The 23,584-nt window shown below is 39.6% G+C and overlaps 1 protein-coding gene across 2 annotated transcripts in view; it reads left to right on the plus strand.

The window, feature by feature from the left end:
• RAB11FIP2 (RAB11 family interacting protein 2) overlaps positions 1 to 23,584 on the plus strand; it is a 39,124-nt gene that overhangs the window by 10,306 nt on the left and 5,234 nt on the right. For both annotated transcript variants that reach the window (XM_080822572.1, XM_080822571.1), the window contains exon 4: positions 21,018 to 21,063. In XM_080822572.1, the coding sequence (XP_080678698.1) occupies positions 21,018 to 21,063 (46 nt within the window). The remainder of the gene's footprint in view (positions 1 to 21,017; positions 21,064 to 23,584) is intronic.

The raw sequence follows: 23,584 nt of genomic DNA on the forward strand, positions 1-23,584 counted from the left end.
AGAGGAGACATTTTAGATTTCCCAGGTTCACATCTCAACCACATGCGCTTTGGAAGCTACAGACTGCCATCACTAGGACATGGGCTGCAGATTATTTTTTCCAGTAGTGCTGTTTAGAGTCTCCTGGACTCTTGTGACTGACGTCTGGGAGAGCGCTGACCAGAGTGAAGGTGGACCACGAGGCTGGGGACCCGGGGCGGGGAGGGGGGGGCATTCTCTGAGTGAGCAGCTCACCTGCGATCGCAGGTGCAGGGGAACCGTGCTGCTGCCCTGTGAGTGCACAGGGTGTGATTGAACCTGGAGAATTTTCTTTATTCCAGAAAACTTGAAAGCACTGAGGAACGCTTTCTTAGAAGTCAGAGTTATTATTTGTCGGTAAAGAAAAAGTAAAATCCATCTGACGAAATCACCTTGTAAACCGCAAAAAATACCACCTTGTGCTTCCGTTCTTGGAATAGGTATGATAATAATCTTGCGTAAAACCAGTAGAAGAAATGAAATCAGTTCTTTGTAAGGTTACTCCAACAAGGAATGGGAAAACGGGGTTCTTTGAAACCCTTTGCTGCCCTGTGTTTACTAGTTCACAGCTTCTTTCCCCTTACCTGCCCCTCTTCTTTGAAGCCTTGCCTGCTCTCATAGGAAGAGGTGGTTGATCCTTGTGGGACAGCCTTTCCTTATGTAAGTCTTACTTTTTATGGGCATCCCATTGTTCACGAATGGACCAGTCTCTGGTCTCCCTTCCACCACCAGGAACAGCTTGAGGGCGTTTCATTCATCTTTCTGCCCTTAATCTCCAGCCTGATGCTTGGTAGGTAGTAGGGGTTAGAGCAAATCATTTTTGAATCAATGAACACAGGATAGCAGACTCCTTTCCTAAAATGTGTTTTTATTCCTTTAGGCTCCTCTTACAGCCCGGGGTGGGCTGGGAAGACCTTCTGGCCCACCGAAAACAGACCCACAAAGGCAAATAGGTGCATTTTTATGTAAAACTAAGCATTATTCAGCATCTCAGTGAGTGTCAAAGGGCTCTTGAAATTTAATATTCAGACCCAACGTAGCACGTTTCTGGAGTTTCTTAAGAACTCTGTGTTAAGTAGGTTATCAGCTGTCATAAACAACCCCAGATCTCGGTGGCTGATCACAGTCAAAGCGTGTCACTCGCTGTCACCACCTGATTCATGATGGCGGGGAGGAGGGAAGTGGTGTTTTGCTCCTGCAGTCATTCAGCTGCACAGTGTTATTCAGGAGCCAGGCTCCTTCCTTCTTATGGTGCCACCATTTACCACCCAGCCGGGAGGGTCGTGCAGCAGGGTTGAAGAGCCGAGGGTCCCGTGTGGCATGTCTCTGTGTCAGGCCTGGCCGCCGTGTGCATCACCTCTACAGATGTCCCCTTGGCTAGAGTCCGTCATGTCCCAACCCCAGGGCAGCCAGTGAGGAAAGCCGGTTCCGTTCCGCCGTGGACCCAGAAGACGCTGAGTTGGGTGCGGTGAGGGCTCCGCATTGTGTGTGTGGTCTGCGCGGTTCTGAGAAGTCTGGATGCTGTCTAACACTGGGCATGCCGCGCGACCCGTACTGCACATGCGCTGCAAAGTGTAGTTGGAATTCTTGGCATTTTCAGGAAGATGTTTCATCAGTTTATGACTGGTACGGAGTTTGTGTTTTCAAATGGCAGCTACTCTTTAATTATAATCGCAGGTAGTTTGCCGTCATCAGGATCAACTATGGCGTTAGGTGGCTAACCCCACAATTTGTAAAGTAATGCTTGCTTGCATCGGCAGTTAGATAATATTCCAAGAACAAAAAAACCCGAGTGTGTGTTATACCATTTTTAATCATTTGTTCACGGCCATGTCTAATTTAACACCAGGCCGGTCTTCCAGTGGAAAGTGGACACGGTGTCTATGTTCAGCAAACAGGATGTCCTTTTTTTAAAAAAAAACAGAGACACAGCTAGAGCCTTAGCTGGGGACAGGTGACTAAGTTCTGGCTTACTGGAGCGAGTGAGAGAGAAATCTACCACGTCCAGGTCTGGTCTGTGAAAATGTCCTGTGCAGTCGTCTCTATTGCCTGTCTTTCTCAGTACCTTAGGCCAGGTGTTGGCAAACCATATTTTTGTAAATAACGCTTCAGCATCGCACAGCCCAGCCACTGGTTTGTCTACTTTTGTGCCATAGCAGTGGAGTTGAGTCCTTGTAACAGAGACTGTGTGGCCTGCAAAGTTTACTGAAATAGTTTGCTGAGCCCCAGGCTGACTGAATGGAGATGTTCATAAAAGGCAGAGCCATAAGGCACGGGTAGCCTGGGTCCCTGAATGTGGAAAGCCACCTCACCTAGCATAACTGATTAAACCTTATCTGAATGAGACATTCTGAGAGTATTAAGTGAACTGCAGTTTTTGCATTTTATTTATCACAACACTTAGCATTATTAGTACTTAGTATTAAGGGCACGGGAGCCATGGTAACTTTAGTCTGTTGGAAAAGCCTAGTCCAAGAAAGTTTAAGAACCACTGATTTGTAACACCAAATCCAAACTCTTCTAACTTTCAAGACTTACTGTATTTTAGGCTTTTCTTGATTCACCAACTTTTCTTTTACTGTTCCTTATCTCTCTGTTCTAGGTAAGTTAATTTCCTTACCTCTCTCCACTGAGGCCCTTGTACGCCTTGCTGTGCCCATTCCTTGGCTCAGTCCTGGAATGTCCTCTTAACTCATCCGAGTGTGCTCAACCTGTCCTTTAGGCTAAGAACTCTTTAATTCAAACTCGGTTAATAACATGGTGTTTCCTTTTGGATTTCTGCTGATACAGAACATAACTGCTCTAGGATATCTATTGTGTCTGGGTCTTAGTCTTCCTTACTAAGCTATCTAAGCTTCTTATAGCTATGCTGAATCTTCTTTTGTGGGTGCCCCATACCACCTTTATGAGTGCCTGTCCTCGTTTGTGCTGATCGTCAGCGGCTCCTGGGGATTTCTCTTCACCTACAATTTGTTGGATCCTATCTCAGACTAAATTAGAATCTTTAGGATGAATGGGCCCTGGAATGAAAGTCAACATTTCTAAAACTTCCCACTGATTCTCAGTCAGGTTTAAAAATTACTGATCTAACTTATATCCTTTATTTCATAAGACTTCAGTAAGTTCTAACGGATGAATAGAAATCTGGAGTTGTTTTGGTGAACTCATGGTTGAATAGATGACTTAGTCACTGGGCCCTAAGTAAGGTGGAGGTCAGCCAGACTAAAACAGGGATATGGAGAGGAGTATGAGATTTGGCTGAATGGCTAAGAAACATGTAAATTATGGTAGGCATTGAAGACCAGGCAGAAATGTCTGAGTGTTTAATACTTGTGGCATCTGTGGATGAATAGTTTCTCAGAGTTCAGGTAAAACCTAGACATCGGTAGTGATGAACAACACTTAGAAAATATGCTTGTGTTTATACGCTCCCTATCATAACTTGAAAAGAAGATCTGTGATGTGTTCTTCCGAGGCTCCGTGAGAAGGTTTAGGATTGAAGAACTGCCCCCAGTCAAGAGAATTCATTGTGTATGTCTCATTCTGAAATGTTTTTTTTTTTTTTTAATTTATTTATTTGTTAGAGAGTGAGCAAGCACAGGCAGACAGAGTGGTAGGCAGAGGCAGAGGGAGAAGCAGGCTCCCCGCCAAGCAAGGAGCCCGATGTGGGACTTGATCCCAGGACGCTGGGATCATGACCTGAGCCGAAGGCAGCTGCTTAACCAACTGAGCCACCCAGGCGTCCCTCATTCTGAAATGTTTAAAAAAAATTGTGTATATATATACGTATATATATACAGTTTTTATTTTTTCAAAAATATAAGCGTGCTCTGTATGAAGAGCTGATATTTGATTTTAGAAAAGAAGCTCACTGGAGAGCAAGAACTTATGGGAGGTATTTTTACCAGAGAATTTTGATTGGTGAATATTCTGTATGTGACTCATACAAAGAACATGCTTTCCTTTCATTATTTCCTGTCTTATTGTTGTGAATACATTGTAGCAAACTCCTAGTTGTTCTATGTTAACTTAATGGTATGTCTTATAATATTATTCCTGGTGTTATTGATTTTATTAGGGCATATATGCATATATTTACATTTATAGTATTTACTGTGGAAAAAACCTGCTGTTGCTTAGCTGATGAAACAGTTATTTTTTAGGACAGTACAGAAATAGTGTCTAAGATCAAGAACTCCTGTCTATCATTAATATTTTATAGTTTTGCATGACAGTATGCCTTTTACTTTTGGGATCAGGTTGACCTACTTCTCTTTTTCCCTTCGTCCTTTTCTTTCTTTCCTTAACTCATCAATTCCTGTCTATGGTTGTATCGTACCTTTCTTAGAAACTACAAAAAAATCAGTTACCATATAAGCATGTAGTCATTATTATGAAGTTATATAACATGTCCATGAAAAAAACAGACTGTTTACTGTAGGCCTACATTTTGATTTTAAAAAGTAAAACAAATTAAAAAGTAAACAAATGTTCCAAAAGAAATGATCCTATTCATAGTTTCAAAACTTTCATTTTTATAGTGGTCCTTATGGGCCTTTTCTTTTTTTTCCCTGTGTGAGTTTAAAGCTCAGTCTCTGGTATAATAAATATAATAAACCTTAACATGTATAAGGTTTATTTTAATAACAGTATTTATTTTTTGTTCATATTTGTCTAATAGTAAAGATAATTTTGCCTCTCATTCATGACAGGCCATAAATCTTTTACACAGCTGAAAATTTGTGGCCTCATTTACAAGACAGAAAACAAAAACTTTTGTGATGATTTTTAAAGCCATTAATCCATTAGTGTCCAGGGATTTGCAGAATGTATCCAATGAAACAGTGACTAGGAACATGAAATATGCAATATGATTAGTTCCCTTAACACTAACTAGAACTTTTATGCTAAACTCCCCAGATACTACTTGAAACTTTTTTACCCTTTGTCATCCTAATACTCATTATAATAGCTCTCATTAATTGGTACATCTCCCAATGGGTTAATTTGCAGATACCAACCATGCCATCCTTTTGCTAACTCACTAATGCAAATTGATATTTATAGACTTCAAAATTGAAAACAAAAAAAGCTCTGTAACAAAAAAAGACAAAACTTTGCTGAGTTATTATTATTATTATTTTGAGTTGAGAGATTGAGATATACAGAGATTTTGTGAAAGAAGAAAACCAGCCAAAAAAATCCACAAAAACTACTGTAGGCTAATAAACTGATGTGAAAATTTCTCAATTTACAGCACTTGACAGGTGCTAAAAGAAAAGCATCTTTAATTTTAATGTGTTGTTAGGACCTCTTTAGAGAGACTGTACAAGTTATTAACAAGGTCCTCTGAGACAGGAGACGGGTAATTAACAAGACCTATGGAGATATAGTTTAGGTAATTAACGAGCTCTTAGGCACTGGACACAGGATAACACAACGAGTCCAATAGTTAAAGAGAACAGGTTGTTATGATATGATCAAATACAAGATATAGTATGTAAGTCCTCCTGAGGTTTCTGATAGGAAAGTATTAAGATTATATTCTGGTGACCCCAGTGCAAATCAATATGTAGATTTTAACTTTTAAGGTAGAATTTGAGAGGATTATTTCTTTGTCAAACCAACAAGCTTGTTACATGTAGGTTAATAATCTTCATTAATTGCCATGAATGAACATGTGTATTTTGAGAATAATACACTGGAAAGACATAAGATTATATGATTCCAAATTATTTTAGATATCTGTTGTTCTGCTTCTTTTTCACTGGTGGCCTGTTGGCTAAAACTATCTATTCTAAACCGGCCTTACTTTCCTTATCCCCTTTAAAGTTGTTGGGATCTAGGCCAGAGAGGAGGCTCTTCTTCACCAGCATAGTTTTACGTGATATGCACAGCTCCTGTCCTGCCCTTATGGTACTCTCTAGTTGAGACTTGATATTCCCAATTTCAGACATTTGGCATAGTTATTTCCTCCATAAATTTGAAATTGTTGGGTATGAATCAAGTTTTGTTTCAGAAAACTCCAACAGTCAGTAGACCTTTAGTATCATAAATACGTTATATTTTGAAGATTAAGAACTAAAAGAAAGCCCGTGCAGGTCTCCTGATTCATTCCTTTGCCTCCTCCATGTGACTACTCCAGTCCTTCTAGATGATTTTTTTCTGAATTTCAGGTCTGATAATCAAATGACACTTTCATTTGTGTTATTTTTGGATTATTTACTATATAAGAAGATCAGAGGTTAGTAGAATATAAATTCCTGCTCTTAGACTTCATAGAAACGGGCATGTAAATATTAGGTCTCCATTCCATGCTGAGGACTGGACGTTGTAGAGGCAGTGGGGAGCCATGAAGATTTTTAAGTTAGGCTGTGATATGATCGGAGTAACATCTTAGATAGCCCTGTAGCATGGGAGAGTCTGGTGGGGACAGGAATGGGAAGGGGGAGGACTTGGGGCAGGAAAGCTAGTTAGAAAGTTAGCAGGGCTGTGAAGGTGAGAGTTGATGGAGGTTACTTGGCAGTGAGGATGGAAAAGAAGGGAACATCTTGGACATGTGTTTCTTTTGTATGTGGAGGTCGGAATGGTGGGGGATGGGTAAAGGAGAAGAAACAATGAGTATTCCGATGTGTCTTTAATCAGTGTCTTAAAGTTGATGAAATCACATTGTAAATGGACAGACAGTCCCCCCACTTACAATGATTCAACTTAACAAATTTTCAGTTTTACGATGGTGATAAAGTGATATGCATTCAGTAGAAACCATACTTCAGAATTTTGAATTTTGATCTTTTCCCAGGCCTGGGATATGCCATAGGATTCTCCCTGGTGAGACTGGGCAGCCGTAGCAACCGCAGCTTGCAGTCAGCCCCGAGATCGAGAGGGCAGACAACTTAAAACTACTCTCCACTCATCCAGCCATCTTGTTTTCCACTTTCAGTACAGTATCGATGAACTACATGAGATATCCACCACTTTATTATAAAATAGGCTTTGCGTTAGGTGATTTTGCCCAATTGTAGCCTAATGTAAGTGTTCTGAGCACATTTAAAATAGGCTGGGTTAGCAATGATGTTTGGTAGATTAGAGGTATTAAATGCATTTTCATTTTACAGTATTTTCAGTTTACAGTGGGTTTATTGAGATGTAACCCCCATTGTGAGTCAGAGAAGATCCATATTAGCAACAATGTCAAGTCTGTTGTCTCTGAATCAAAGTTGGCATTTTCATCTTGATGGGAGAGGTTTGAGTTTTTCTTTTCTTTTTTTTTTTAAGAGGTCCTGTCTTGTTTATTTTAGAACTTTGTTTTACAGATAGAAATTATGTATTTTGAGTTGTTGAAGACAAGCAAGTTAGAATCAGCACACTAAGTACAGTTCTTGAGCGTTTGTTTTTAAATACTGAAACACACTTGGCTTCTTTGAACACAACAGTGCAAATTTCAGTAATTGCTTATGGATTTAATGCATTTAAAGTGTGCTCACCTTAGAACTGTAATTACTACATGTATTTCTCTCCAGCAGTTTTGGCTTTACTAAATCTTGTCCCTGTTGGACCCCTTTTGTTAGTTTCTCACAAGAGAATAACTTCTGTTTCTTTTATATTTAGCCCTACTTCTGTGAACTCTACTTTTCCAGGCCCTGCTTCAGTGTTCAGAACCCTTCCTTTTGGGCCACTGTGACCACATCACCTGCGGTTACTTTTTGCCATAACAATAAAGCTTTAACTTTTGAAATACATGTACTGTTTCTATATTTTAATCAGTGGTAGTAGTGGTACCTGTGGAAGGGGTTTTCTAAATAGCAGTGGCGATAGAAAATAAAGCAACTGATTTGATTATGAAATGATTTTCTTTTGACACATTTAGCTAGTTTCTAAGAATACTGGGATGCAGGCGTTTGACATTTGTCTCCTCGAACTTGTATTTTAAGGATAAATTATTGCTCTTTCATTCAATGTGTTAGATATATTCTAGTATTAATATATGACATAACTGTAATATAATATTAAAATGTGATCTATAAATATGTATTATATTAAACATAATGTATCATCTTATGTCAGGTAACAATGTATGTTTTTTATGTATTTGTTTTAACCTTAGAAATCTCTTTGACAAAAGTGCTAATACCACTTAAATAGCAGTTACATGAATCAGCTCAGCCTAAAGTAAAGCTTAATTCAAGTTGCCAGTTTTTAAAAATTGTTTTAACAGACATGTATGTGGAGCCCTGCCAGGGCTTGGGGGTGGTGGCTTGAAGACAGAATTCATAGAGGACCAAAGTCCTAGTAACTACACAAGAGAGGGACAGGAACGTGTAAGCAGTGACCCATATTCCAGGCAGAAGGAATTGTGTCAGACAGAATTTACTGTAGAAAAGGTAAAGGAACACTTTGCTAGAAATTCAGAAATGCTTCTTCAAGGAAGAGGCCTTTGAGCTTGTTCTTGACCATCAAAGATGTAAGTTGGAGAATGGGTGGATAGACAGTTATTTCAGTGAATAACCAGAAAGCTTGTTTAAAAACATGGCAAGATGCATTTTGAAGGAATATTTTATAAATAATGACTAAGTACTCTAGTATCATTAGCTCTTCACTCACTATTTGGTAATTCTACCATTTCTTTCTTAGTTGGAGTCGTGGAGCTGTACTCCGTGCCTGGTAGGTTCCTGAGGAAGTGTGTTTGCTGCTTTAGGCTACCAAGGAGCCAATTAGCGAGCGCCCTGCAGTGGGCCTCTGCCTTGGGTATAATGACCTCTTTGTTAGAATCCTGGAGTGGGATTGGGGGTGTTCAGGTTCATCACATATTTTGTTGACTGGAGGTCTACAGTATATTTTGTTTCATACAGATCTTTTCATTTTCAAAAAATTAAATGCTCCAAATAAATGAAAAATGAGAATCATACTGAACATAATTTAATACTTGATTCAGAAAATATATTTGATTACCTTCTTCCCCTCAGAGATGTTATAATATAATGTGAAAATGTAAATATAGTAATAGTAGAATGTTCTAAAGGAAGTATAGGATAGGTACTGAGTTCAAATTTTGGACTCGGGTCTGGATTTGAGTCTGAATAGCCAGCTGTATGACCTTATTTAACCTTTCTAAGCCTCGGGTTTTTTTTTTTTTATTTCAGCTGTAAAATGGGATAACAACCTTGGTGACCTTGGTAACCTTGATGTTCTAGGAGGGAGTAAATAGTGTCATGCACATAGAGCACTGAGGGTGGTTTGCCACAGGGTGAGCCGGAAATGGTAGCTCTCTCTCTGATCTTAATTGCACTGTGTCTCCAGAATATGTAATAATTGCTTTAAATAAGCTAAATTATTTCCAAGTAATAATGTATTTTCAACTTGAAGTAGAATTTAGGAGCTCATGTTTCTCACTGACCGGTAGAGGACATATATATTTGGCAGAAAGTAATAAACCTGGTAGTTTTTCTAGTTTCTTTCAAGATGTATGCTCAGTAATAATCTTTGATAAACTAAACACATTGAGATTAAGTAAAATATTCCCTGTATTAAGTAGAAAATTTGTTTCATTGCTTTACAAGGGAAAGGTATTTTAATCAATATTTCTATAAAATCCTGTGTTAAGAAATTCTTGCCTAGTGCTAGTAAGGACAATGCAGGCTAGACAGCTAAGATTTGGCTTTTCCTTAAGTCATGATGAAATTTTTCTAAACTCACATGGCTGAGCTTAGATTAAATTGTTTTAAGAAGACAGTTCAAACTTTCATCATAAGAAGGATAAATGCTACTTATGGAAGACTCCTTAAGAACATTCCAGAGTCATCTTTGGGAAAAGGGTCTCTGCCTTAGGAAATTCACACAGGCACCAGTGTATCCTTCTAACCAAGATTTGAAGGTAGGGTCTTTCTTTGTTAGGGAGAGTGCCTTCTTTTCTCTAAGGTTTTCACTAAGAATATAAGATCCTGCTTGAGGTAATTCTGAACTCAAGGTTCTTTAATATGCCCGAAATAATATTAATTTCATTTTTAATATTCTGTCATTCCTGTTTTAAAAAATATTCCTCACTTAAGAGAAAATATACTTATAACCAGGATTTAAATGTAAGATATTTTTGTATTGCCATCAATTTCTTTTATGGAATAATAGGGATGGGTAGGGTCTTAAAATGTCACCTTTTGTGCCTTTTACCTTTACAAGTTGGCAATATGTATTAGGGTAACATTCTAAAAAATGATATTAGTTTTAGAACTTAATAATAAGGTATGGACATTGCTCTCCTGTCTTGTATAAGAATTGTTAACAGAGATGCATCAGGCGATGTATCTGTCTTTAGATCACAGACAGGTAGATACAAAATATGTAATTAATTGTCCTAATTGGTGATGCAGTTAGTAAATGCTCAGAGAGCTACAAATGACAGGAGATTAAATGGGCAAGGTCAGGCAGTCTAGGCATCACGGAAAAGGTAGAATTGGCAGAGTCTCAAAAGATGGACCTATGAAGACAGAGAGGAAAGTGCTTTTATGAATGGAGATTATAATGAGATTAGGCAGTGCGTTAGAAATGTGTGTTTTAAGTGGCTATCAGGGACCCAGCCTACCTGAAATTGTTAAGGTCGGAGGTAGCAGTGGAAACTACCTTGTTAAGGGGAATGTAGCACATCAGAATGAAGAATTTGCACCTAATTCTATAGTAAGTGTAAAGATAGTTTGGCCTATGAGTGGTGTGATGGAAAACCAATTTTGGGGACACCCAGAGAATAGTGATATGAGTAATACATATATAATATGGGCCCTGAATAGGAAGAGACACTCAAGAAATCAAAGAAAGATGCCAGTGAGACCTTGTTTCTAAGTATGATTTTTAGATTCAGAATAAAAACTGTTTGCAGTGAAAAGTAATTTTATTTACATAGCTTGTAGGAACAGGACAATGGGGAAGTTATTGTGGCAGCAGAAATTTGCAAATGTGACAAGGTACACTCAAAAAATCAGTGGGTGCCCGTGTTTAAAGTGTTCTTAGTTTTTGGTTTTTTTTTTTTTAAATAAAGAACCATTCAGAAAAAGCTGGCTGAGGCATACAGTATAATGTGTAATTTCCAATAAAATTATATTCATCAACTTCTGGAGGCGTTAGAGGGTGTATTTTTATGCGAAACAATATATTCTTTTCCAGGAAAATTTTATAATTTCTTAGCTCCATGAAACCAGCTCTTGATCACCAAGAATGGTTTTTAAGGCTGGGGTTCTCAGATGAGGGTGTTGAGTGGCCAGAAATCTCCCAGTCACCCCAGCAGCTCTGCCTCCAAGGAGTATGCCTGGGAGTCTGGGGTTCGTGTCACCTAACAGAGGGGCCCCGGTTGGTCTGGCTGCCTTGGAAGCCCCTCATTGAAGACTCAGCAGAGATGACAGGCTGGGGAAGTGGCTGCTTTCCGGCCAGCGGCCTTGTTGCAGGCTGCTCTGGAACATTGGAGGCCTTCCTGGTGGTGAGAGGACACTATGGCTTCATCTCCAGAACTTGGCTTTGTCCCAGGTTCCAGCTTGGAGTGCCCTTGGTCCAGGATGTTGTGGGCTCTCCGGCCTTCTTCACCTTGGCCAAAGGGACCCAGGGCCAACTTGCCTTGCCCACCCCTCATGGAGGAGTTCCCTGTGCCCAGGTTGTCCTCAGCCCTCAGCTTTTTACAGGAAAGGGCTGATCAGGGTACTTGGGTTGGCCTTGATCACACAAGCCATAGGGCTTATGTTTGGAAACTTAGAAATGTATTTAAAGTAATTATTTCATTTCTTCACCAGGAGAAAATGGTAACTTAAACTGGATTGAATATGATACTCTTGATGAAATATGTCTTAGCTTCATAGATCTCTTTAAGTCATCAAGTTTTAGGACTTCTTTAGTGACATATTCATTACTATTCATGATTGAAAAGCAGCTTGCTCTGAATTTGCTGTCCATGATCTCTCGTGTCACTGACCACAATTTTTAATTGTCTTGCCTATGAGATCTCATGAAAGACATCCTGTGAGAATATTAATAAGTAAATTACAGTTAATCCCCATAGACATTTATGTATTAGGTTTTGTTTTTCTATTCAGGTATTCAGTGTGTGTGCCCAGTCCCAGGAGAGATAATGTAATATTTTAATCTATAATATCATTAATTTGATTTGTGCTAACTTTTTTTCTTTCCCTAAAAAGAAGGAAGAAGCAATATTGAGTTGTACCTTGACTCTTAAGCCCTTTTGCATGTGTAATAAAACTGAAATATGTTATGGGTTGTGTTTGTTAGTGGGATCTCTCTTTGGACACCTTATTTTTAAGGGCTTTTAGAAAGAGGATCATTAAAGGACATTTCTTTAAACTCCTTTCCCATTGAGCTTTTGTGGAATAAATGTTTTCAGGATTTACCGGAAAAATCTCAAAATTCATCTGTATTGTGGTGAAATCCCTAAACTGGTAGACCTGGTTGGTAAAGTGAATGAACTGGCCAGTTGAATTGATTTTATTGTAGGTCAGCAGTTTGAAACTTACTTCAATTCGTATTAGCAGTTGTAAGTATCAGAATAATTCTTCCTATCTTAAAAAGAACTGAAAAACATTCCATTAATATACTATCTGGTCTAGATATAATTAATCTTTGTTACTCAGCGAAAACAATTTCCTCTGCTCTTTGAGGACGTGATATCTTGTTGTTAAAACTTATATTGACCTACCATCGATTTGCTCAAGTCAACTATTAGCCCAGTTCTTAGAGATTTTTATTAAGCACTGGCTATTGACTCATTCAATATATATTTGTTAAGCATCTGCCATACTTAGGTCAGATGCCGGGACTGAAAAGATTAATGAAATACCATTCTTTTCTTCAAGTAATTTATAGCAGAAAGAGTGGGGAACCCAGGAACGAAGATAGAGGCACAAAAGGCAAACTTTAAATAAAATTTATTTTTAGAGCCATTTTACATCATAGCAAATTGAGTAGAAAGTACAGAGAGTTCCTATAAGTGTCCCACCGCCAACACGTGCATAGCCTCTGCCATTATCAACACTCCCACAAGGGTGGCACATTTCTAACAGTTGATGGACTTATAATGACACATCATAATTATACAAAGTCCATGGTTTACATTATTCTCTGGGTTTGGACAAATGTATAATGACATGTGTCCACCTGTACAGTATCATACAGAGTATTTTTACTGCCCTCAAAGTCACATGTGCACTGCCTGTTGATCATTCCCTTCCCCCAGACCCTGAAAACCACTGATCTTTTTACTGTCTCCATAGTTTCTGCCTTTTCCAGAACGTCATATAGTTGGACTCATCAGCCTGTGTTATGAGATTGGCTTCTTTCACATAGTAATAAGTATCGGAAGTTCCTCCTTGTCTTTATAGCTCATCTCTTCAGCACTGACTGACATTCCTTTGTTGGTATGTACTACAATTTATCCATTCACCTGCTGAAGAACGTCTTGGTTGCTTCCAAGTTTTGGCAATTAGGAATAAAGCTCTGTGTAGGTTTTTGTGTGGACATAATTTTCAAAACCTTTGGGTAAATACTATGGAGCGCCGTTGTCATTGTGCATGAATTTTATTCTAAGAGTATATGTTTAGTGGGGAGCGTGGGTGGCACAGTCAGTTAAGTGTCCGACTCTTGGTTTTGGCTCAGGTCATGATCTCGAGGTCGAAATTGAGCCCCACATCGGGCTCCTCACTCAGCATGGAGTCTGCTTAAGACACTCTCTTTCTTCCTCTCTCCCTCTCCCTTTGCACACACACTCTCTCTTTCAAACAAACAAATAAATAAATCTTTAAAAAAAAAGTAGGTTAGGTATGTAAGAAACTGCAAACTACCTTCCAAAGTGGCCGTACCATTTTCCAGTTCCACCAGCAGTGAGTCAGAGCTCCACATCGTCTTCGGCATTTGGTGTTGTCAGTGTTCCGGATTTTGGCCATTTTAATAGGTGTGTAATGGTACCTTGTTGTTGTTTTAATTTGCATTTCCCTGACGACATATGATGTGGAGCATCTCTTCCCATGTTTATTGTCATCTATATCACTTCCTTTGTGAAGTTGTCTGTTGAGATTTGGGGCCCATTTTTCTATGGGGTTGCTTGTTTTCTTATTGTTGAGTTTTAAGAGTTGTTTGTATATTTTGGATAACAGTCCATTATCAGATGGCTTTCATAAACATTGTCTCCCAGTCTGTGACTTGTTTTTCATTCTCTTAATGCCTTTCACAGAGCAGAAATTTTTCATGAAGTTAAGCTTATCAGTTTGTTCTCTCATGGATCATGCCTTTGGTTTTCTATCTGCAAAGTTATAACCATCCCCAAGGTCATCTGCAGTTCCTCCTGTGTTATCTTCTAGGAGTTTCATGCTTTATGTTTTACCTTTAAGCCTGTAGTCAATCTTGAGTTAATTTTTATGAAGGATAGAAGTAAGGTCTGTGTCTAGGTTTACTTACTTTACATTAGAATAGCACTTTGTCATAAAAAGCATTTCATATTCATTTCTTTTACCCTTCTTTCAATCCTAATTTTTTGAAATAGGTGGCATCTCTTATTTCCTCATTAAAAATTTAAAATTTGGAACAAGTAGGTTTTACCTGGGTACTAGGTAATGAGCAATAAGTTTGGAGAGATCATTTGAGTCAAAGCCAATAGGCTTTGAAAGCCAGGCTAAGAAATTTGTTATTCAGGAGGAAGTTGAAGGCCAGAGTTTTTTGACAGATGAATGCAAGGTTAGACTTGAGCTTCATAGTGTCCTGCCCAGCTCTTTTGCTTAGGCTGGATTGGACAAGGAAGGACTGGCAGAGACTGGTAAGAAGCCGTTGGCAGTAGTCTGGGCTGCGGGTGATGTGGTCTTGTGATCAGAAAAGTGGTAGTGACCCTGAGTAGCAAGGAAACGTGAGAGATCCTTGTCCAGAAGCTGAATGGGGAGAATCCGGCAGCTTACTGATGAGACAAAAGCTTTCAAGCTGAATGAAGGCTGGAGTCCAGTACATCCCTGAAGGCTTTGCCTTGGGTGACCAGGAGACTTGGTTATGCCAGAAATTGGAAAATCAGACCAAACTGTTACCAAAGTCAAGGTGATGGTAGTCTGGGACATGCTAACTTTGAGGTACAGGTAGGATATCCAGTCTGAGACTTTAAACAATTTGTAAAGGTGGTATTCAAAGGTATCCCCCAACTGTAGGGGAAAACAGAAGATTGAGCAGTCACTGGTCCATATCGCTTTGGCAGGGGAAGTGGGGGGAAGAATATGAAATGACCAAGGTAGAGTACAAAGGGGTCTGAAAGCAGAACCTTAAGAAACACCCAGTGTCTCTCCTGCAGGGGTGAGAAGACAAAGATGACAAGGAAAAGGAGTAATTGGAAACGTAGGAGAAAATCTCAGCTACCAGATATCACAGAAGAGAGTCTCAAAAAGGGATAGAGAGTCATTGGAATCAGATGGAGCTGAGAGATTAAAGAGAATGAGGCTGTTGCCTTTGATAAAAATAGTTGGTTGGTGACCTTTATAAAAGCAGCAGTGAGTGTTGGTGGTGGGGGGTGCGTTGCAGATTACAGAAGGTGCGTGAGTAACAAAGTCAGCAGGGGTTACTCAGGAGGGATTAGAAATTGGCAAAATAAAAAATGGGGCAGCGTAGGAGGGGTAACAGGTTGTCAGCATGCTCTGGGGGGAGAAGTGTGTAAACACAGTGGATGAGGGAACAATTGGGATGGTAGTGGGTCCACAAAGGAGGTCCCTCAGAGGGAGCGAGTGGGGGAATCAGAAGACGAAATGGATCAAAAGCGATTTTGATTGAATGGACCTGACCATGATTAGCCGTTTTCCCACCTTGGTTACTTTTCCTTTGGAAATGTGTCTAGAGAAATTCAGTTTGGGGAAATGTGTTACAAATTGTACAGTAGTATATAAATATGAGGTGGTATTATTCAAATTCAAGTCACTTTAAGCAATTACGCCATTTCAAAACCGCAAGAGCAGTCTTGAATAATGTAATTTGAAATCGAAAATAATTCTGAATATAAAGTGCTCTGGCTCTGTGAATGTGGGAAGTGTTGTTAAATGAAGGCTGGGAACTTTTTTGTGGCCAGCACGTAAATGTGAATTATCATTTACAAGGTAGAAGATGGTGTATACCCTGGAAAGAAGGAAAAGAGTGTTAAAATAAGCAGTTGGAGAGCAAAAGCCTGAAGTTGAAGGGGAAGGGAAGTGTAGGTAATTCATACGAATAATTGTGGGATATTGTTTTTCTTTGGCCCTCTCTTCTTTCTTTTCAGTAGATAAATAGGACAGACCTTTGGCCTTAACTGCTTTTTATTACGAAGTTAATAGTTTATGGTATTTATTGCATATTCCTGTATCAGTTACAGAGTCCCAGCCGGAACCAGAGGACATACTCAAAATGGATAACTCAAGAACGTTTAGTAAGAGGCCATTTACAGAGGGGTGCCTGGGATTAAGGGAAAGAGGATGGGAAGTATAGCCCCAGGAGCCAGCAGTGTCTAGAAGGGACTGCTGTGTTAGGTGCGAAGGGACCTAAGCTACCGCTTAAAACTGTAGCACAGCGGGGAGGGCCTGAGGCAGCAGTGGGCGGGGGCTGGACGGGGCGTTGGGGGTAATACATGCCCTGCCCCCTGCCCCCCATTGCTGTCTCCACTGCCTTGCAGGTGCCACCCAGGGCCAGAGAGTAACTGGAAGCCACTGGGGAAGGTGGCCCAGAGGACTGCACTCTGCAGTGACGGACGTCAGCCTTCTGGGGTACAGGCAGGGGCAGAGACGGTGCAGCAAGGGCACACAGAAGACGGCGGGCACAGTTCTTTCCAAACCTGCTGCTTTGCAGCCCGTGTTCTACCTCTTTTAAGATCGTCTTGGAGTTTTTTTAGTCACTTCTGATTGGGAGAAACCTCAGGAAATGATCCTGTGCTCCCCGAAGCAAACCTTCTCTGAGCTCAGGGCAGGACTGAGGGTTTAGAACACGTGAGGGCAAGAAGCCCAGCCCCTGGCTAAGGAGCTTGGACTGTGGAATCCGGCTGCGTTTCTTGGCATCCTGACTCTGCCCCTTGATAACTGTGTTACCTTGAGTAAGCTTCTTAACTTCTCTGTGCCTCTTTCTGCTGCCATAAATGGAAACAAAAACTGCACGTTACAAGGATTAAGTGAGTTAGCATGTGAGGTGCTCTGAAAGGGGGTCTGTCAGCACAGTTACAGTCAATAAAGTACCAGTCGTCGCAAGGCTTACTGTCGGTCTTTGCCCCTGCTTCACTGTCACTGCGGTGTTTTTCCTTTTCCTTTTTTCCGATTCTTTAAAAGTTTTCCGTTACATTAGAGTTCTCCGCTCCCAACTACATTTATCACCAGAGGAAGCCCTGGGTCTCTAGTGTCTACTCTCACAGTTAAACAAGAGCAGTAGGATAGTGTCCTTTGCAGATGATCTTAGAAGTTCTTCTGTGATAGTTCAAAGTTATACTAATTTCCTGTACACAATAAGGAATTGAATTGTGTCTGAAAAAGTTACTTCTGTGCTACACCTCCCTTCCTTCTCCGCCCCCTTTCAGCCAGGCGGGTCACCTGGATTTTGTGAATAGCTTGAATTCCCTTATTAAACACAAAATGGGCCAAGGTATAGGCCAAAAAATGCATTTAGCTTTATAATTTCAGCAATAATGGGGCTTGGAAAGAGATATTATGGAAGATGTAATAACACTTGTTTTTAAATGCCTTCAGAAGAGCTTCAAGTGTGGTTAAGTGACTTCTCGCTGAAAGATCGAAGGTCCTAGAGCCAGGAATTTGCACAGTTTGCATTGTCTGATGCTAACAAGACCGTTACTCAGCTTTGTTCTTTGGTGGGGCTTTTGGGTTTTTTCCTTGACAAGGACTTTATACGTTTTCACTCTCAATAGTCTCTACTCTTTCTTAGGTACTCTTGCTCTCAAAGAATATATTTGGTAGAGAAAAGGAAGGACAAAGAAGAAAACGAATGCAGCCAGCTGCCTTAGTGATTCGTGTAGTGGTTAGTTTTATCACTTTGTAAAGGTTGGTTGGCCTTTGTGGCCTCTCTGTGGAAGGCTGGTCCATAGCAGCTATTTTAGGACAGTTTCAAGTTCTCACCAATTATTTCCTTACTCGGTATTTTAACTTCACAATAAACTGATAAGTGACATTATAAAAGAGACCTAATGATTTCTTGAAATATATTTGAACAGTATTCATTTAAACTTGTAAAATAGAGTTTACTTGGGAAAGTCTTTAAAATTTGGGAGATAATCAGGAAGTAAAAAATAAACTTTGACATAAAAACTTCAGATGTTCAGGTAAAACACCTTCTTAGCTTAAAATATTTTGGAAAATACAAATTTAAAATATTTTCGTCAGCTTAAAATTTGCTTTGAAGTTCTTTGTCACCCCCAAACTCCTTCCGGTTTTGACTTTGAAAATTAATTTTCTTTAATCATGAAGTTGAAATTTGTATAGACTTCTTCGGTAGGAGCACTGTCTCTCTCACACCTGATTAAAAACGCCATTTCCCTTAACCTGCGAGCAACTCATTGAGCAGTCAGACCGCATTGTTCAGTATCTTGTCTGACAGGAGGACCGCAGTCCAAAGAGAAAGATAACACAAATTGGTGCCACACTTCGATAAATAGAGACATTTTATTTTTCACCAAGCTAATTCAGTCCAGTTCAGTTAACTCTTTTTCCCCCCCTTAAGGACAGATCAAAAAAGGCAGCCATGAATGACTGAGTGTGTCATGTGCTTGACACGTCAGTGTGTGAAAATAAAGCCGACCACAAGGGAGGGGCCGTGCCTTTGGATTGCAGACAATGCCCCGGGCGAGGGCCCTGTCCCCCGGCTCTGCTCTGCACACTGCTGGCAGCCATGGGGGGGCAGCTGGGCTGGCTGCGCACGACGCCCTTGCCCCGTCCCGGAGGCGACCTTTGTGATTTCAGCATGTATAAGAATCGCAGACATTTTCCCGGCCACCACTGAGTCTCGCTTTGGCTCCACAGGCCAAAGTTCCTGGATATTACATACTGATAGTTTTGTGATTCGGGTAAAATCTGTGTCCTCCATGTCTGTTTTTGAAAAAAAAAACCTTTATTACAATAAATATAATGCCGGCAGTTCCGTTTCTCAGTTCAATGCTTTCTTCCTGAGACACAGGATGATATTTGTACACTCATAATATTGCTCGTGATATTCATACAGTCATCGTTGTTGTCAACCGTAACGCTATGGGTTATGCTACCGGACACGAACTGTCTAAATAGCATTTATGAGAGATTGAAATTGTCAAAAACTTGCCCGCTGCTCTAAGGGATCAGGTCCAAGAGCCCCATTTTTTACATCAAGAGCCCTCAGAGCTGCTGCTTCTGCACAGCCTTGTGTTCTGGTCTCTTCCATGTCCTGCAATGGCCCTGCTGTCTCGCAGCCCCAGGCCACACATCTATCTGCAGAGCACGCATGCTTGCTTTCTCTCTCTCTGCCAAACCTGTGTAATTTTAAATCCTCCTTTTTCCTTGACTTCGGCCTTTCTCTGACTTAGCCCTCCAAGACTAACCTGACATTGACTGCCTTGGACTGCAAAGCAGGGAGGACGGGCACCCCATGTGTTAGCAGGCGCTCCCGCAGCTCTCCAGGCCTGTGTGTGCCATATGATCATGGCTTTTGGATTTTATTTTTGTTAATTTCTTTTAAGCCACTCTTTGGTCAGGCTCTTGAGGGTTTTGCTGGTCCACTGACGCTCGTCTGGAACCATCCAGAACACCATAAAGACTGTGGATGAGAAGGTGGATCAGCTGCATTAGCCTGTTGCTGGGGTGTTCATTTGTGGGTAATTAAAATACGTTTTAATCTTCTCCACCATGTCACCCAGCTCTACTGAAGTACTCAAACTTATCCACAGGAGTTCTGCTAGAAAAGGTCAGTCATCAGTTGGGGAAGCTCATACTATGAATCTTAGTCATACAAATGAAATGTTGGATATATGAGGCCTTCTCTCATGCCAGAAACACAAGTGTGCCCCATGGGTTTATAGCTTGGGACATGTGCCTGTAGGAATAGAGTTTGTCCAGCTGTTATAGCCAGTGTTCAGACTTTCCGTGTGTACCACCAGAAGTTGGAGTGAATTTCTTCAGAGGATCCCAATTATTTGGCTGATAAAACACAGATAATGAAAAAAAATGTCTATTTTACAGTTAAGTATTTTTGGAGGGAGGAGGGGGATAAAAAGGTTCCTAGGACAGTAAGGCTTTGTAGAGGCTCTAATGTCCAATACTCTTAAGTGCTGGGTAAAAGTTAAACTTGAATAGCAATGATGAAATATTTACTCATCAGATGGCTTTGAAGTTTAGCCTCTTTTTGGTTGCAGTCCCTTCCTAATGGACACGTTTCAAAGAAGAAAGTGATTACAGCATTCAGCTGTGATGTTCTCTTACTCTCCACCTGGAAGAAATCCATCTTGTTTTGGTCCATTTGGGTATTGAAATTTTGAAGACCATTTACTTAGAAATCACATTAATGGCAGAAATAGTTCATACAACTCTGAACTCATTCTCATTGATAGGATAATGTTTAAAAGTTAATATTTCTAATGCCTATATAATTTTTTTTAAAGATGGCTTTAACTCTGGCATTCTACAGTCTTTCCGACTAAAATTTATTGAATTCTCCACAGTTTATATCAGAAGCGCCTCAGGTGAGTGTGTGTGTATAAAGTGAATAGTAAGTGATAAAATCACTCAAGTTTAAAGATTTTTAGAAATTATACATTTAGAGGTACAGTTCTTCAGTTCTGATAATAACTGAAGGGTTTTCCTTTAAGGTTTAAAATTGTAGCTGCTTTCCAGTGTTGAGTAAATACTGTTTTTCTTCTGCATCCTGGGTTAAGTTTCATTCATCCACATCATTGAGGATGTTGCAGTGTTGGTTAGAAAGGTTCTGTTTTATGTTTCCTCAACCACGTGGACTGTGCAATACACTTTTAACATTTGTGTTTGTCTTTTGTTCCTTAGTTTTCATATGAATCCGACAAGTAATGAGGAGCTCAGGAAAATCCCGGTAAGTTATAGAGGGGTTAGTGCATTACGGGAAGAGAAGCCACAAGCCTGCCTCCTGTCTGGTACACATTTTTAAAAAGACCTTCATCCCCAATCCCCCAGTTACCTTTGGATTATAGTTTAATGTGGCGATCTGGAGCGAAAGAAGAAAGGCAAAATTCTAGCTTTGTCTTTAATATACGATTAGGGTATGACTTTATGATCTGTAGAAATTCAAGCAAATATGATCGTTCTCATTGAAGCCAATTTAGAATCCACATATTTTGTTTACAGATTGTTTTAAAATGGACGTGAAGGCTGTATGTCAAGGTCAACCTTATGGTTAGGAAATAAGAGCACGTGGAGAAAATGAACAAGTTTTGTTGTTGTTGTTGTGGCAAAAATCAAAGAAAGAATAAAACTGCCTTATTAACAATAAGGAAAGCATCCTGGCAAGAGGTCTAGTTAACTGGGAGAGGCTTTGAAGGGACCTTTAGGACACTTACTTTCTTAGTCCAAACAAAACCAAATATATTAACAGGCTTGGAAGCGACCAGCCGGATTAACTCACAGATTTTGCAAGGACCGTTCAGATATCTTAACTTCATTTTGTTATTATTTGAAGTCCAGATTTGACTCTCTGTTCTGAGTTCCACTGCATCTTCAGTCAATTAATTCTAAATGCATCAGACCTAGAGAGTAAGTTACTTTACAAAAATATGGGCACATGTTCTTGGTAGAAAACTGAATTCTCACTGAATAACAGAAATAGAGTCTTTATTCCAAAAGGCTGGTGGTTGCTGTTTGAACCATCTGTCCTTAATGTGTGTGATCCAGATGTATAATAAGAATTTTTTAAAGCAGTAACATATCACAATTTTCTGTGATGTGATATGCCTAGAAGACAGTGTGGCGTAGTGTATAAACCATTCTAAATGTAGTCATTTGTACTTAGAATGTAGAAAACATTGTAGAAGCCGAGGACTTTGTACTGCGTTTTTGCTGTTTTATGTAAATGATTTATAAGTTTTGATGTTTCATAAATACTCAAGTCTTTAGAATATGGCAGTCTGGTGAGAAATGTCAGAATATATGAAGCCAGCCTTTGATCAGATAGTAAAATGAATTCTATCAGGCAGTTACTTAATCTCAAACAAAATGCAACATCAAAAAATCGATCGAATGTGCAGCTATTGTTTATTAAGTAACCTTAATTACAATTTCTCTGTGCTTGTAAATGTACTTTTCCCAATCTTGTAATTTATTGCTGTAAAAGCATCCTTAGAATTCTTTAAAGAAATAAAATGTGAAAATTGTTTTAGTTAAAGGATTTAAAGGTGATAAAAGAATCCTTGATGTGTGATTATTTTTCTCCGGAATACTAACTATTCTAAATGACAGTGAAAGGATTACTAGGTGTTGTTAATTTACTGCAGGATACAATTAAGAGGAGACAGCTCATCCTTCTAGCGAGCGTTCTTGAGGGAAAGTATTTGAACGATTTTTGTGTTGAAGATTATAAGATGTTTGAAGTAATTTACATTAAGTTCTCCGATAATAGCCATCCACCAAGTTATTTTTTCCCCCTTCTGGACGTAGTATTTTGTAATTAAGTTTGTATGTCTTCCATGCTGTTGCCAACACCTGTCTGTGAAAGCGCAGTGTTTAAACAGGACCAGTAGCCAGTTGAAAGGGCAGTGCGAGCTCTTTAAGGCCTAATTAAGAACTGAAAGGGAGATGAAGGCAGTAGGACAAAAGATGTGAAAGTAGCTGAGATGATATTCCCAGAGCAAAGTTCCTCATTAGAACAATAATGAGATGATCAGAGAATGCCAAGCCTTCCTCTTATCTCTCTCTCTCTCCTCGAGCTGCCTTGGATGTCAGTTAGTGCCCCACCAATATTTGGTTACCAGGACAACCTTTCTTTAAATCTCCAGTTATTTTGAGTCCTGATAATTTGCTTTTGTTGAAATTTAAATATTGCAAAAAATATACATTTCCTAGTTTAAAAGGCGAGGCTCTCTGTGAAGTAAAAATAGATCACTAGGAATTCTCTGAAGTCTTTTGTACAAGTCTGCTATTTAAAATTCCGATCGGGAAACTTCGTGTAATAATTCTGCTGATCTCTCACCCACTCCCTATTTGCTGATATCTGCATATGGAAATTTTGAACAGAGGTTGGGTGGGAATGACAAAAGGATTGGTTGTGAAAGGGGAAGAGAAAAGACAAATTTACATTAAATTGCAATATAAGAAGACATCTTAAGAACACATGTGCTATCTGTGTGGAGCCCCGGGAGTAAATATTAAGTAGTTCGGAGTCCCACTGTGGGTTACTTGAGTCTCTACCAGTTTGGAGGTTTCTCAATTTTAGAAGTTTTTCCGAGGACAGTCTTAGAACTATCTTTTGGAAAAACAAGCAATTTTTGTATTTGCCTGAGAGTTTTCCTCTTCAAGCAAAATAATTTTTGTGACCAGAAAATTATTTAATATCCTATTATATGGATTAATATTAATCCTTATTATTTTGGGGGGAACTATGT

Source organism: Martes martes, assembly GCF_963455335.1.
Source record: "Martes martes genome assembly, chromosome: 14".
Taxonomy (NCBI): Eukaryota; Metazoa; Chordata; class Mammalia; order Carnivora; family Mustelidae; genus Martes; species Martes martes.